General features: G+C 35.8%; 1 protein-coding gene across 1 annotated transcript; it reads left to right on the forward strand.

The window, feature by feature from the left end:
* Positions 1-8,615: 8,615 nt before the first annotated feature.
* Positions 8,616-16,181, forward strand: LOC122639516 (homeobox protein knotted-1-like LET6). The gene is made up of 4 exons (XM_043832382.1): positions 8,616-8,939; positions 9,256-9,502; positions 14,575-14,819; positions 15,927-16,181. Exons 1-4 carry the CDS (start codon positions 8,616-8,618, stop codon positions 16,128-16,130), a joined length of 1,020 nt encoding a protein of 339 aa, XP_043688317.1. The 3' UTR covers positions 16,131-16,181.
* The last annotated feature ends 291 nt before the right edge of the window (positions 16,182-16,472 follow it).

Consider the following 16,472-nt stretch of genomic DNA (forward strand, 5'->3'; position numbering starts at 1 on the left):
AGATCTACATTGTACTTAGTACCAATTATGCATGAAAGAAAACCAATCTGTTTTAAATGCATTTAAACCCTAAATCCTAAACTCTACTATTAAAATTCTTAAATATTAGATTTCTATCTAGAGCATTTCAATTGAAACAAATTATAATTCTCAATTCTCTATAACACCTAGCTTTTCAGGAACAAGCAAATTAATCACAGTAATTTTCAATTCCACCCTAATCATGTTTTTATATCTTCACATAAATCCACCAAAATAAAAATGCTGCAAGGAACCATTAGATGCCAAATGAATCACCCTATGATAACCCCATTTTTTTATGCTCTACACTTTATAGTCATAATTAATGACCATCATTCCTATAAATTCTTGCTTCCTTTTAAGCCATAGGAACCCAAAGTGGCACCATATGATGAGAGAATAAAGGCTATCAACTACTTATTAAAAAGTCTAAGTAGTATAAGCTAGCTAAGGTTTAATTTTCAAACTAGTTAAAACATTTTTAACAAGAAGAAACTCATGATTAGGTTTGTCTTTAATTAGTAGTTAAAAACCAGTTAGATTAAAAGGAGATTTACTTTTCTGATAAAACCCAGAATTTTAAAAAAAGTGATCGTCAAGCTAGTTCTTGATGTTCTTATGTTCTATAGTTTAGGTATTGCAATTGTTCATTTGTTCATAATTAATGTTACTTTTTCTCCCACGCCCTTTTATGAGTGGGGCTGGGTAGTTGGAAAAAAGTTTTCCTTCCCCACATCATTCTAGGGTTCACAATCCCTTACAGGGTTTTAGTATGTTTTCGAATGCCCTTCCTATATATTTTCTTGTGTGTCTAGTGATGAATGGATTTCCATTCGTGGCTTAATGAAAACTCAATTTGGGATAGTTTTTCTTTTTATTTTTTTAAGCAAAAGGTTTTTTCACAACCATGTTAGGAATTAACAACGTCAATACAACGGAACAATGTAAAAGAAGATCACATACGTACAAAACATGAATTTATGTGGTTCACCCAAGGTGAGCCATGTCCACGATCGAGTGATAAGTTGAGATTCCACTATTTCAATACATAAAGATACAAGTCCTAACCCCCTATATATAGGGTCTCATGTAGTATAATATAGAGAAACCCTAATCTCAAAAAATATAAAATTGCCTCCGATATAAACGACTATCCGTCAATATTGAGGAAAAATCACTAGTACTTCTTAGATTAAGTTGAGATCAGGCTTCATCAATAACAAACCATACACACAATCATTGGATGACAGATGAGGATCTATGGTGCACCACTCACTGCCATCCAGTGATTGTATACATAGTCGTACATCATACAACCCCGTACACAAAACCTCTCCCCTCTATTTTCTTTTTTGTGAATTTATTTGATGGGGTATTGTTCTCTGTGCCGCAATGCAGGCTGTGCCCAAACACATGGGGGTAGATACAATGATCATCCTACCCCCCTAATGTGCCTGGACGCAGACTGCGCTGCGATAGAAAAAACATTCTCCCTTATTTATTTTATTAATAAAATCCTTAAGAGCCATGGATGGATATGAAATTTTTTTTTTTTAACCCTCTTTTTCAAAAGAAGAAATTATTTTTCGTGGTCACATGAGGGTATAGAGAAGCATGGACAAGACTTAAAGTAGGGAAGCAGAAAAGATTGGGGTGGCTTCACTCCCCGTGTCCTCCACCTGAGAAGCAACAGAATCGTCTCTCTGACCTTCTCTTTGACGTATCTTTTTTGCTTACGCAGATGCGTCTAGCTGATGATGGACTTTAGCTACTCTCTCTCTCTCTGTCTTCTTAAAGAGGAGAGAGAGAGAGAGAGAGAGAGTTCCCAAAACTCTCAATCTCAGGCTCGTTTATGAGTTGTTCCGCTTTAGTACAGCTGGTTCCGCTCTTGTTGTGACAGTAGTCATCAAACCTCAAAGTTCAAAGTCCAATCTCTTTAATTCAATCTGTAATCCCTCTCCAACTCAGACTACTCAGACTCTCTCATCAACGGTCACAAAAGTAATATATGTTTGCATTTAAAGAATCGTACGTACGGGATGGACCAAATTTTCTACGATTGAAATGACGTTAAACTTGACCCCACGCAAAAAAAAAAAGTGACGTGGAACTTGTGCATGTTTCTCCTTCTTACAAGTTCTTAAACTCACAATAAGAGGATTACCCATATCATTTAGGGCTGTAACAGGATCGGATTGGGCCGGGGTGCATGCCTTTATTTGGCCTTGATTATGGGAAAGGGTAAGGGATAGATGCATAGGTTGGGCTGGATCCGGAGGAGAAAATTATCAGTTTTATATAAAATAATATTATAATAAAATATATTATATTATTTATTATTTTCATATATAATATATGGTCAAATGTTCTTTAAGTCGGGACATAGATTGCGCCCAGACACATGGGGGTAGGCAAAATGATCGCCTTGCCCTCCTGAATGGTAGAAATATCCAGCCTATGTGTCTAGGTGCAACCTACATTGCGGCACAGAGAACATCAGCACATAATATATTATTTAACAAAATTTGTGTGATGTTTAAAGTTTATAATATATATATATATATATATATATATATATATATATTATAAGGCTAAAGTAACGCTAACTAGTGTTTTGCTTGGGTGTGTACTACTTGTGCCCAGACACAGTCCAGCATGAAAAGACTGGTGCTGCCCTTGATCCTTTCCACCTTTCTAGGGGGTAGTGCCAATCTTTTCGCACAAGGTTGTGTTTGGTTGCAAGAAAACGCCCAAACACAACATTGGTTAGCGTTCTTTTTCATGTATTATAAATATTATATCAATATATATTTTATAATATAACTTAAAACTGGATCAGGTTGGACCGGATTGGGCTTAGCACGAGGCCTCAACCCTGGCCCAACCTGACCCTGATTCTGGACCAAAAATTTCTAACCCAGATCTGCACTCAAGGCCAGGGTATCTCAACTCAGGCCTTGTTCGAGCTCAGGGAGGGTTCGAGCCTATAGGGTCAAACTTGCACCCCTACATATCATAAGATCATACCCTTAAAGCTCCCCAACCCCAAGAGGAGGGCTCCTACCATGAATGCGAGTTCCCTTTAAGAGGTAGAGAGAATACTATTTACCTCTTCAGGTATTTTTTTTCCAAGTCAGCTTGGAATATTGTGAGATGTCTCAACTGTTCTGTGGGTAGGGTTTCTAAGTATGTGTCTCATCTATGCATTCCTAGAAAGTTGGTCACAATCTACAGATGTCTGGTAGAGGCGCTACCTACTAAAGAACAAACTGTATAAGAGATCCATTAAGGTAATTCTCCTATGTTGCTTCTCTTATGCGGGGTTGGAAGGCAGAGATCATTTTTTTTTTTAATTACCCAATCATCATTCAGATTTGAAAGAGAATAGTGAAGTTATGCTCCCCTCACAGAATAAATGTTTGGTTTGAGGGTAGGGGAGACATTGTAATAGCCTAATAGGACTGTTTGTCTTGTGAAGCATTAGGGGGGTGCAACCATATAAACCTATATGGTCCTACTCAAGGTGATTGCCTTGACATCAGATTCTTAGTTAGCTTGGCTAGCCTTGCTGGCCTTTTTTATTTTTGTTGGATCCCCGTTTCTATTTGCATGTGAGATTCTGTCTTGGGTAGGGTGCCCTCCCCCTGATCGTTATCCCCTTCAATTTGCTGTTTCCTCTAATTCCTCTAATTCTTTACATGGGAACGGAAATAACCATCCTACCCTCTGCCCAAAAACACTACCCAAGATGGGATCCACTCCCCCCTATTAGAGGAATTAGAGGAATTAGATGTGATAATTATTCCTCCCCCGCCTCTTGTTCCTCATCCCTTTTGTTTTGGGCCTTTTTGATTCTTGGGGTTCGGGTTTGTGGGTGAAGTGAGGTTTTTCCCCTGTTTGTTCATATGTTTTCTTTCTTTACAATAAAAGGATTTATAGATTCATTAAATATATATATATATATATATATATATATATATATATATATATATATATATATATATATATATATATATATATGCAATTCTCCTCAACTATTTGCCACAAAACTAGTTCTAGTATTACTTTCATATTATGATCTATTAGTTTGCCACAAAAATGCATGTTCAAAAATACATTGATGATCCAACTTTAGACCAACTTTGATTGAATTGTTGAAAATACAAGTATATATAAAAGTCCTATTATTGCGGACAATATGTTAGAGATATGATCCTGGCCAAAATTTTGGTATGTGGTTAAGCTAAAGGGTGACCTTATCATCCAATATTCAATATGATCAAAATAACCCTACATTGACCTTATAGGAAAATTTGACCCCTACAAAAACATTTACTAAATTATACTAAGGGCAAGAAAACAGTGCCAAAGCCTCTAGAGCCTGCACATGCACGTTGACCAATGGAAACACATGCATAAGCATCGACCTGGATAAGATTTGTCAAATTTGAGTATCCAAAATGGATTGTATTGATCTGATTTACTCTCCACAATTGTGGGATATATACAAAATAACTTTCTTAATTCTACTTCTATCAATATAGAATTTACGACAATTATGGTACACAAGATAAGAATGAATAAGTGGAAAGATAATGAGATAAGAGGAATTTTTTTTTTTTTTTTTTTGCCTCAATAGATATGATTAAGCAAATGGTAAATTTATTTGATTTGGTGAATAAGAATTTCAGGTGGGAACAATTGGGTTGGTTCTTATTGGTGGTCCACCTTACTTGTGCTTAAGTCACTTGTGGAAATTTAGTATGGTAAACGTTAGTAATCAGATGCCCTCATTAGGGTTGGAATGCTTTTTAAGCAAATGATGGTTTTCATCAATCATACAAATGGGTTTTGACCACCCAATGATTAAAAGTTTCGAATAAAGCTTTGTTTAAAAGAGAGGGGAGAGGATCTGAAATTAGATTTGGACCCCAGTAATAGTTAAACTTTCATGATCTGTTTTTCCTAGAGAAGGAAGAAATAACATGGTAAAACTTTAAATGGATTGTTTTTTAGGGTAAATAGAAAATGTATTAACCCACCAAAGAAGGAAGAAAAAAGAAATTATAGCCGAGCTGAAAAACAACCACCAAAAAGATAAAAAAGGGAACAACAAATCAAAGCTTAAAAGAACAGAAAAGAAATAAGATCGAGTTCAAAAGAACATCAAATGGAAATACAATAGAGAAAAGAACCAATAAGGGCGAGGGGGGGAATAAATTGAAGAGGGACATCCCAATTAAGCAGTGGCGATCAGTCGGTTTCTCTCGTTTTCTTTATAAGGAGCATTGATAGTGAGAGTCTTGTGACGAAACCTATTTTACTAAGCCTGTGCGTTTTTTAAAATTTCTGTTCGAATTTTGCTTTCTTTGTTATTTGTTCTATCACTCTCCCGATATTTTGTTCAAGCAGCCTATTTCGCCGACTTATTCGCTTTCTTATAAATAACCAACTATATGATATAAGGTTTCATGACCTCTTATACCATGAGGCAACCCGATATTTCAATGTCGAGACGATCCCCCTTTGACAAATAACCAAGGTGCCCATGAGGGTAAGAGGGGAAAATAGTAATGTGAAACCTCTGACTAATTCGTTTTCCTACAAATAGCCAATTTACCCACAAAAAAGTGAATCCAGCTCCTCTCTAGCGCACATCGTGCGGCTGGGGGCTTCGATCCACACCACGGTGCACATCTCGATGCAGTGACACGTGGATCGAAGCCTCCCCAACCGGACGATGCGCGCTGGACATCGTCCCGTGCGGGAGAGGAGCTCAATCCCTAAAAACCTCCTTAAACATTATGGTACCTTTCCTCATTATTGAGATGTGAAGAGATAAGTGCCTAATCTGTTACACAAGGGTTATGTCAATCTCCAAATATGTTTGGACACTTTTCTCACCCAACCACAACCATGTAATTGTTTATCCAGTTTCTAATAAGCTATTTAATCCCTTAAGAAAACTTCTTGAAATTCCAAGCTTTCCTTTCTATCAATGTTAGAATTAACAAGGTTTTACTTTCTCAAGGGAAGGTTAAACTTTAACCTCGCACAAAACATTTCCATGGTTTTAAATATTAGAATTTTAAAAATGAAACCATATATAGGAGAAGGAAAACCCACAATCTAATCGCTATTATTATTTTTCCTTTCCCCTACTAATTGAAAAGCCAAAAATTACTCCTCCCTCACCCATGATATTTATTCCGGCTACCCTCATGTAACCACAGAAAAAGAATCATTTCTTGGCCGACTTTTTTTTTTTAAAAAAAAAAAAAAAAAAAAAAAAACCATCCATTTTTTTTTTAAAAATTGTGTACAACTTACTGCTTTAGTCAGGACTCAGGACTACACAAACAAAGACATGTGAATTTTGGGAATCTATTAAAAATATTTCCAGAGCAAACATGTCACTTCTACGCATATTTCTACTGGAAACTTATGTGTGATACTAATTTGAGAAAGAGAAAAAGAAAAAGGTTAAAAAAATTGAGAGGATTCAAAATTACAACCTACCCTACTAAAGTTATGGGTCATGAAGCAGTTCTATCATATTCATATCCAGTTTATGGTTCCGTGCAAATGGGTAGAAAATATTAGAAGAAACAAATTAAGGTGTCTAACTGCAAGATGATCTCTACAGTTGTAAGAAAAGGATGATAACTTAACTTTCTCTTATATATGTTTTTGATTATGACACAAAACCCTTTTTTACCCAAAATAGGAAATTCTAAGTGAGCCAAAGAAGGCCTTAAGACAGTTTCGTTTGGTAAGTTTACTAAGAAAGGACATGAAATTGAATGTTAAAAAGTTGCAGCACACAACTTTTGAATTATAGATTTTGTGTTCAGCTTCTCTTTGATAATAATAAGGTGAGAAGTAGTTTTCTGTCAAGGAGTGTGACCTACGCTGGTGCTCCCATGTGTCTATCTCTCTCTTCCTTCAAATAGAGCATAGAAGTGTCTTTTTATATGGAAAAGAGAGATAGACTCATGGGAGTGCTGGTGTAGGTCAAATCCCCTATAGTGATTGTTAGAGTTCTTTTTTGTTAATAAGACAAGAAAATAATTATAATTCACCTGATAATATTTTGGTTACTACAATTGCTAAAACCTCTAAAACCCTAGTGGAGAAGATTCCCAGGATTTGCTCATGGAATATCTATGAGTCCCTTGTGAATTAATTACATTTTTTAATTGAAAAAAAAAAAATCCTCTGTAGTACCCTAATCTTGTGGTGTGAGTCTGAAAACTCGACATGTCAAATTTGTAACATCCAATGATGTCAAACTAAAGTAGAAAGAAAAAAACTGCCTTGAATTGAGCTTGCACCATTGTGTAACTAAGTATCGATATCGTATCGCCTGTGATACATACTGGTTTTACTAATCATCGATACCGATACTGTGAACCGTATCAGTAGCACAGTATGGATGATGGGTAAAATGGTAAGATTTTAATCCCAATTCAACCTGAACAAATTATGTTTGAGGGAAGGAAACCCAATTAAAGTTACTGTGTTGCACCGTTCTGAATCTGAACTGCAGTTCTATCTGTGTGTGTGGAGAGAGGAGGCTAGCTGGTAGCTGGAGGCCAGCAGGGTAACCATGGACTAATAGGTGATCAGAGATTGAGATAAAAGAGGAAGAAGAGACATTCGGACTGTCCCACTAACTTTACCAGCTTTTCTATTTTACAGTTTACCTGGAATAATAGGAGAGAGAGAGAGAGAGAGAGAGACGACAATGCATGAGCCAATATTAAATGAACGGACAGATTCACATCAAAGTACAGAGGGAGAGAGGAGAGAGAGAGAGAGAGAGAGAGAGTTGAAGGGTTTTGTAGAAGGAAGAAAATCTTCCCCTTAGTTGGTACAAATACAAAAGAAAGACTATTGGGCGATCCTCGATTAGATCGTCTATTCTTTCTTTTCCTTTCTTTTCTCTCTCTTTCTTTCTGCCTGTTATAGCAGAGCATCAGTGGCAGTGCAAGAATCGAGGGAGGGAGAGAGAGAGAGAGAGAGAGAGAGAGAGGGGTTTTCATCATCTCGGGAAGGAAAGCTTTGCAGTGTGGGGTGCAGGATAACATAACATAACATAGCATGCCTCTTTCTTACTTCTTTCCTGTTTCACCCGGATACCCCGCGTGACCTCTGCGTCACTAATAATAACATCTCTCTCTCTCTCTCTCTCTCATCTCAATTTACACTGTTTAAGGCTCAGAGAAGAGAAAGAAAGAATGGGGAGTTAGTAGCTACTAGAGAGAGAGAGAGAGAGAGAGAAAGAGCTACTACAATTACCCCATTTCCAAAGAAACCCTGAATCTGAATCTGCTTTTTCACATAACAGTGAAGCAGCAGAAGAAGAAGAAAAGCAGAGAACCAATAGCCCCCCTCTCCCCGTTACTGACTACTACTACTACTTCTTAGGATTTTCTGTAACAAGACTGAAAGCTGTGTAGCATGAAACCCGGGAGGAGAGATCTTTACTACATCCATTAAGAGAAGAGAACAACAACATAAAAGAAAGAGAAAAGAGAAAGTCCAAGTGAGAAGCCCAAAAAATATTAAAAAATTATTTTATTATTATGGCTATGGAGGGTGGTGGTTGTGGCAGTAGTAGTAATTCATGTTTGATGAGTTTTGGAGGAGATAACAACAGTACTGGAAATGGTTTCTCTTCTTCCATGATGATGATGATGCCTCTCATGTCTTCTCCTCCTAATCCTGCTGAAACAAGTAATCTCTTCCTTCCTTTACCTCCTACCAATCGCAACCACCATGGAAGTTCTAGTGGAACTTATTTCATGGAGAACCAGAGCGGCAGCAGCAGCAGCAGTGGTTGTTCTATCAGAGCTAAGATCATGTCTCATCCTCACTACCCTCGTCTCTTAGCTGCCTACGTCAACTGCCAAAAGGTGATGAAATTAGAATTTTTACATACTACCCACTTCCCCCCATAACCTCTCTTTCTCTTTCTCTTTCTTGCTTGAAAAAGAATAAAATTCTCATTTTTTTTCCTATCTCCCCTTCCATAGATTTTCTTCCACAGTTAGCAAAAACTATAATAATCTTTATAAACTTAAAACCGTTACCAACCCTCTTCCCTTTAATTCTTCAGATAGAGACCCTTTGACCTAAAATGGGAAGAATAATCAAAATCTCTCTCTCTCTCTCTCTCTCTCTCTCTCTATGAACCCAATGACCTAATAGATGAGATTGAAATGCAAACAGGTAGGAGCACCACCTGAAGTGGTAGCAAAGTTAGAGGAAGCTTGTGCATCTGAGGAGATCATGGCAAGACATGGAAGAGGTTGTTTAGGTGAAGACCCAGCACTTGATCAGTTCATGGAAGCTTACTGTGAGATGCTTACCAAATATGAACAAGAACTCACCAAACCCTTTAAAGAAGCTATGATGTTCCTTTCTAGCATCGAATGTCAATTTAAGGCTCTCACTGTATCTTCCTCTGCAGATTCTGGTGATGACACTTTCTTCATTTAACAATGTTTTTAATATCTGTTTATATTTGATAATTAATTAATTAACTGTGTTCATGGTTTCTTGTGTTCTATTAAAATAATAGGGTAGCTTCTTCTAAGTCATGCCCATGCATGTAAGCGTAAACTTAAAGCAGCCTAATATGCTTTTTCCTTTAAAAAAAAACAAATTCTTTAATAGGTTGAGAGTAGTTTATTCTTTAGTTTGATTATCTTCTCAGAGTCTTTGAAATCTCTGACTGGTTTCTTCTGTCTATAGGGAACTGAAAATGGGTAATGAATATCTTTCTCTATTGAATATGAATCTCTCTCTCTCTCTCTCTGGTGCATGGCTAAAAGTGGGTTCCATTCTCTCCATTTGTTAAGGATTTCTAGAGATGGCCATGAAACAAAAGTAGTGCAAGTGTGGAAGAAGAAACACCAACTTGAGAGATGTTTATGGAAGACATTTTAAGTGCAACTCCAGAAATATTGATTCTGAGAGTGTAATTCTAGTTGTCAAAGCTTATTTTACAGGTTTTTTTTTTGGGGGGGGGGGGGAGAGGGGGAGTGATTTTGAGATTTTTTTTTTCTTTTGTTTGTTTTCTCTCAGATTCATAATAGGTTATTAAAGTTGGGATCTCTAAGAAAATGACAGTTTTGAGTCAGAAAAATTTCAACCATATTTGCACATAAATACTGATTTATGGTAATTTGACCTTAAAGTTCTGTGGTTGCCCTCCTAGGGTTGCACATAATTTCCCTTCTTTTTTATCCCTTTTCTCAAAAATACTTATTCCTGTATTGGTTTTGGGTTCTTAAGACCCTGAACTTGAGACTGCAATGGCAAGCTTCGAAGGAGATGACCTGCCTAGCTAGGAGTAGGAAGGTTATGATTAACAGACTAGTCCCTTTTCCTCCTTTTTTTTTGTTATTTTCTTTGAAGGAGGAGGGGGGGAAGAGGGTTGGGGTAGTAATTCTTTTAGTTAAGGTTGGTTTTAGCTCTTCATGATATGACTGATGTGTCTCATTTCAATTTATGAGGGAAAAATTACAATTTCAAAGCTTATAAGAAAATACCTGGCCTACCATAGTAAAAAAAGGGATAATAAAAGAGAATAACCTAAATTTCTCATTATGGTTGTTTCCTATTTATTCTTGTGCTCATCTAAACTATATTATTAATATTGATCAAGATAAGTTAAAGGTGCAAGTCCTGAATGTCTTTTGTGTTGGGGACTAAATGAAAAGACAACTTACTGTGTGAGTCTTTGAATCAAATTATGATTTCAAATTTAAATTGAATACACAATATTATGGTTGTTTCCTATTTATTCTTGTGCTCATCTAAACTATATTATTAATATTGATCAAGATAAGTTAAAGGTGCAAGTCCTGAATGTCTTTTGTGTTGGGGACTAAATGAAAAGACAACTTACTGTGTGAGTCTTTGAATCAAATTATGATTCAAATTTAAATTGAATACACAATATTATATTTCATTTCTTAATTATTTTCAAGCTAACTTATGTTTTTTTGTTCATTTACATGCTTGTAGAAGTTTTGGTGCTGGTCCCATCTTAAATGATAGCTTGGAGAGAGATCAAGTTTTTTATCCAAACCTGGAGAGATCTAAAGTTTGAACAAGAAATTTCTTTCTTTCTACTTGAACAAATGCAATGCAGATTGTAGCTTGAGGAAATTAAAATTTAAAGTTCCCTAATTCTCACTCCCATGCATCAACCAGTTTTTTGAAGGATTTCTCAAGCCATGTGATATATTTTAAAATTTATGGCAATTTTTTTCTAAGAAAAAATTATAAATTGTATTAATAATTCTTTAAGATTGAGTATGTGCTTATTATGAATCAATTTTGTTCCTATGTGCACAATCAGGGTTTGTCAACCCCAAAAGGGAAAAATTGAAAGAAACCTAGAGTTTCATCAATTTTAAAAGAAATATAAAAGTATAGGTATCTTAGATTAGACCTTTCTTTTGCACAGCTATTATTATTATTGGTATGATTGTTATTGTTGTTATTATCAGTATCATCAAAAGCTACGCAGGTTTTATACTTGTCAGCATTTTCTCATATACTAAATTGACCTAAGAAAGTGGTGAGGAAAGACATGCATAGTTTAGGCCTTTTATCAAGTATGTCCTCGAATAGAACTGACTGGAGGGCAAGGATCCATGTAGCCAACCCCATTTAGTTGGCAACTCTTAAAGGTTAGGAAAGTTGGAACCATTGTGACAATTGACTCCTCATATACTTATCACCTAAATTTTTTTTTTATTTTTTTATTTTTAGAAGTTAAAATGTTTTCCTTTTTAATACAATGGCTTAGACTATGTTAAATTAAAGTGAAAAGACTTCCTTATGGTTTTATGTTCTTCATTGAACCAGGAATTAATTTTGTTATTATTTGAATTATTTCTTTTAATACCAATAAATGCCACAAGGGTTGTTTTGGATCCAGCTTCTAGAAGAAAATATGCTGCTTAGTTTTTGGGGTTTAGCATTTTTCTTGCTTTTCTGTTCATATGTTTAATAGATGCTTATTAATTTCTGCAGTTTCTTCTATGTAAGAAAGATCAATGCAAGTACAACATTTTTTTTGGGGATACATTGTACAAATTTTTTTTCCCCTTTCCCCAATTCATCCATTTCATACCAGCATAAGTATCAAGTTCACAAAGTGGTCTGCTTTAGTAAGTGTATCAAGCAGCAAAGCAAACTGCCCACTTGAAGTAAACTTGATTATATGTTTCTCATCTTATTGTGGATGACTCTGCCATGATTTTAGGTTTTCAAGCATTGTATGATCTAGTTCTTAACCAGTATTAATCCTTAGAATAGAAAGGGAAGAGAAACAATTAGAATTTACTCGCTGCAATCATTATCCAGAGGAATGTATAATATAGATATATTTGGAGCAATTTTTTTCATAGTTAAATTTTAAAGTGGATATTAGGAATTGATAATGAATCTCCATATTATTCCAATCTTTGCATGAGCTACATTATAAAATTGGTTCCATAATGAGACCGTTATAGTGGCGGTTCCATAAGAGGACAGTCTGGTAGTGTTTAACTGATAATGGTCATCAATAAATTTTGATTCCTTGAGGATTAGTATTGGGAAAAGATTGGTGAATATGCTTAGAAACAAAATTGGAGTATGGAAATAAGGAAAAGATCCATAATCTAGTGTTGCATTTAACAGATCGATGTCTGAGCTATTCGCACCAGAGTTGGATCTTATTTCTTTGTATTGAATCTTTAAAGAGTTCTTCTACCTTTTGGTTTCCTTCATCCCCACTCCCCAAAAGAAATGTTTCTTGAGGATAGCCTTTATTTGAAGCACTTAATTGGTTGAGTGGATTGTTCTGGGTCTTTTGTCCTTTGATGGCTAAAGCACTTAATGCATCTTCTCCTGAATTAGTTTGGTTCCTCACAATATGTTTGCTAACAGGTTCACAAAGTTGTGTGCTTCGAGATCGAATTATTTATAAAAATTGTGGAGATTTTGTGCAATGTTTTTAATCAAGTTTTCTGCAGCTTTATTCATCTAAAAAATGCTGTTTCATCTGTAGAATGAATATACTGTATATGTTATTGCTAGGTTCTGCACTCAAAAAGTATTAATGCTTTAAAGAATTCTCAGATAAGTATTATTTCCCCATTGATCTCTCACTTTTTAAAAATCAAAGATCTAGGTCAACTTTTCATTACAAATATGCTGTGAAATAAAAAATTTCTTAATTTGTGCTTCTGTTTGTGGCTTAAATTGTTGATGGTTGTACATTTAAGTTCAACCTGAAACAGTGTAAGGGACACTACAACAAAAGATAGAGGAAGGGTTTTCTAGTACCATACTAAAACAGTTTGTGAATTTTATTTGTATGTTTAGTCTCAAAAAATTTTCATAGGTATAGGAAGGAAATAAGGATTTACTAAGGTTATTATATGCCGGCGAGTATGACACTAATTAAAAGGTTTTGAATTATATACATGATACCTAACAGGCTCTTTATAAACCCATTGTAATTATCTTATTTGTACAAATTTCTCTGGTTTCCTTCATCTCATTCCATGTTTAAGTATGAGTGTCTTGTCCCAATTTCTTGGGCCTCTGGTTACATATATGATTCAATCATTGCATCCATTGTATGGTTTGATGAAAGCTTAATCCACTGCAAGGTCCAACAGCAATGCTTGCTGCTTTTGTATTTGCTGACCCTAAATTATGTATGTTCTGGATGCAAAAACTATGTGAAGAAATGTGATATCTATTATGGATATCTGATTCATAATCAGTTGATTTCTTGTAAGATTTCTCTAGTTTTTTTCTTTCATTATCATCTGGAAGTATCCATGCTAATATGAAAATATATGGAAGTATATCATAGTGAGTAGCGCGGAAGTGAAAAAATCAGTTAGGATGGATTAATCCCTACGAAATACCTTCCCTTCCTAGGCAAAATACTTGGAGGTTGGTGTTCAAATCCCAATATTTTTTTTGCTAAAAAGGTCATTTGTATTAAAGAAAAAATATGATACAAAGGAAAAAAAACAAAAGATGGCCAAGCCATCAGTAGGAGAGAACCACTGCTACTAAAAGAAAAAACTATAGAAACTGATATCTTGGCCTACACTGGGCATCAATTAGTAGTTCATCAATGATAAAGGATGGGAGAGACACTATCACTGAGGACTCCCTCAATTTAGCTGCTGACTTGTTTCCGAAAAGTATCAATGATAATCTTATGTAGTTAGAACCTAGGGTTATGTGGGTTCACTAATGACTAACCGGTCTAGTGTTTATATCAATAAAAAGAAATTGTAAATTTAATTTATATATATATATATATATAGCCTCATAATCCTGATTGTTGTGTAGAGGTGTCTGTATTAAAGTTGATCTTCCTTTGCAGTTTTACGAGTTAACTTTATTTTATGACAGCTTTGATTCTGGTTTTGAGTTACCTCAGGCTGACCTCTGATTGTTAAGCAAGATCAAATTCAGAGTTGCTTTCTCACTTTTACATATTTACTGCTCACTTGTCATCAGGTCGTGGTGTGGCTTCAGATCAGAATGGATCATCTGAAGAAGAGGCTGATGCAAGTGAAAATTTCATTGATCCTCAAGCAGAAGATAAGGAGCTAAAGGGTCAGCTTTTGCGCAAGTACAGTGGATATCTTGGCAGTCTCAAGAAGGAGTTTTTGAAGAAAAGAAAGAAAGGGAAGCTACCAAAGGAAGCTAGACAGCAATTGTTGGACTGGTGGAGCAGGCACTACAAATGGCCTTACCCATCGGTACTTGTCTTACAATTTTCTGTTTTAAATTAGAAAAATCATTTTATTATCCTATTTCAATGCAGATTTTCTTGGTGGATAGATCCAACATGACTGTTCAAAATTCTATAATGCTTCTTTTAGTTTCAATAGCCTATTACACATTTGACAGATTTTTTGGGCACACATGAAGTTACTGCTAGTAACTTTTTCGGTATTGCAAGCATTCTGAGGGTCTAAACCACTATGTCTAGCTTTCTTAATCCTGCATCTGGTCATTGGTAGAAAATTGAGCTGGATGGTCCTGGTCATTATTGGAGAAAGTATAGAACTTTGAAAATAATCTAAAACAGGAGTAGCTATGTGGCTATGTTGTGTGGCTGGTTGAATCCAGGTTCAGACCGTTGCGTTGATTGGGTACTTCTTTTTCCTATTAGAAGTCATCATCCATTGACAGCCAAAGGTAGGATACCTCAATACAGGCAGTTGTGTCATAGTTTTGGGGGTTTGGTGTCTTGTATTTCATTTCTTGCACAAGTGGGCTGATTTTGAAGGACCTTTAAGATGTCCGGAACAATTGGCCCACCTTGCGCATTAATCTATGTTACTGGTGGGGCCTCGATGAACTAGTGGGTCCATACGGGTCAGGAATTTTTTTAGGGCTATATGGGTATTTCGGTAAAATTCCTGTGTAGGGTTCCGTTATAAATTTGCAATCAATCTGAGAGGTGTGAGGATGAGCGCCTGTAATCTTATTCTCTAGTGATAGTGAAGCAAATCTCTTCTCATTGTGGATGTAGGCAATCTTGCTGAACCACGTAAATCCTTGTGTTCGATTTGTTTGCAATGTCCATCATTTTCTACATCGTTTTAAGTTCATTTTTTCTACAGAGTATACAAAAAGGTGCTTTATCCATAATTCTGTGGAAACCCTCCTCCCCTGGTTCCTTTTCTTTCCCTTGGTGAAATGGCATGCCATATTTGTGTTCTGTGGAGTAAAGCATCAGCTTATGGTTATGATACTGGACTCTTGGTGATGATTCCAAGTTTTCTCTGATTTTTTACTATATATGCCTCTGTTTTTTTGGTTATCTATCTGAGTTTGAAACATGCTTAGTATGGGTACAGGAATCACAGAAGCTGGCACTAGCAGAGTCAACGGGTCTAGATCAGAAGCAGATAAACAACTGGTTTATCAATCAAAGGAAACGCCACTGGAAACCTTCTGAAGAGATGCAATTTGTGGTGATGGATGCAACACATCCCCCTTACTTCATCGACAATGTTATCGGCAATCCTTTTCCTATGGATTGCATGCCAACTCTCCTCTAAAAATGTTGATTGCAGATCTTACAACTGATTTGGCTTAGCTAATTAAATAAAATATTGTATTACAAGTGAACTTCTTATACTATATAGAAGACCTAGAAGCTATTTATTCATATAACCATGATGACCAGTGAAATCCAAGTTCTCATGGGTTTCTGCTTCTTGTTTCAGGGATGAGCTCTGATCCATGTATGGTTTATTACTAGTATTATTGTTCTTGTGGACAAACCTGGAAAAACAACTAGTTTTTTCTGAACTAAATTGTTAGGATTATTTGAGTGTAAAATGAAATGGGATGGTGATAGCTGAGTATTAATTTTACATGTGTCTCCGTTTCTTCTGTGG

This window comes from Telopea speciosissima, chromosome 9 (genome assembly GCF_018873765.1).
Source record: "Telopea speciosissima isolate NSW1024214 ecotype Mountain lineage chromosome 9, Tspe_v1, whole genome shotgun sequence".
Taxonomy (NCBI): Eukaryota; Viridiplantae; Streptophyta; class Magnoliopsida; order Proteales; family Proteaceae; genus Telopea; species Telopea speciosissima.

What these genes read in the sequence shown, in the direction of transcription:
- LOC122639516 (XM_043832382.1), top strand. Translation starts at nt 8,616, where the DNA reads ATGGAGGGTGGTGGTTGTGGCAGTAGTAGTAATTCATGTTTGATGAGT. An exon ending in CCTACGTCAACTGCCAAAAG is followed by an intron (nt 8,940 to 9,255) that starts GTGATGAAATTA and finishes AAATGCAAACAG; the next exon opens with GTAGGAGCACCACCTGAAGT. An exon ending in ACAAATGGCCTTACCCATCG is followed by an intron (nt 14,820 to 15,926) that starts GTACTTGTCTTA and finishes GTATGGGTACAG; the next exon opens with GAATCACAGAAGCTGGCACT.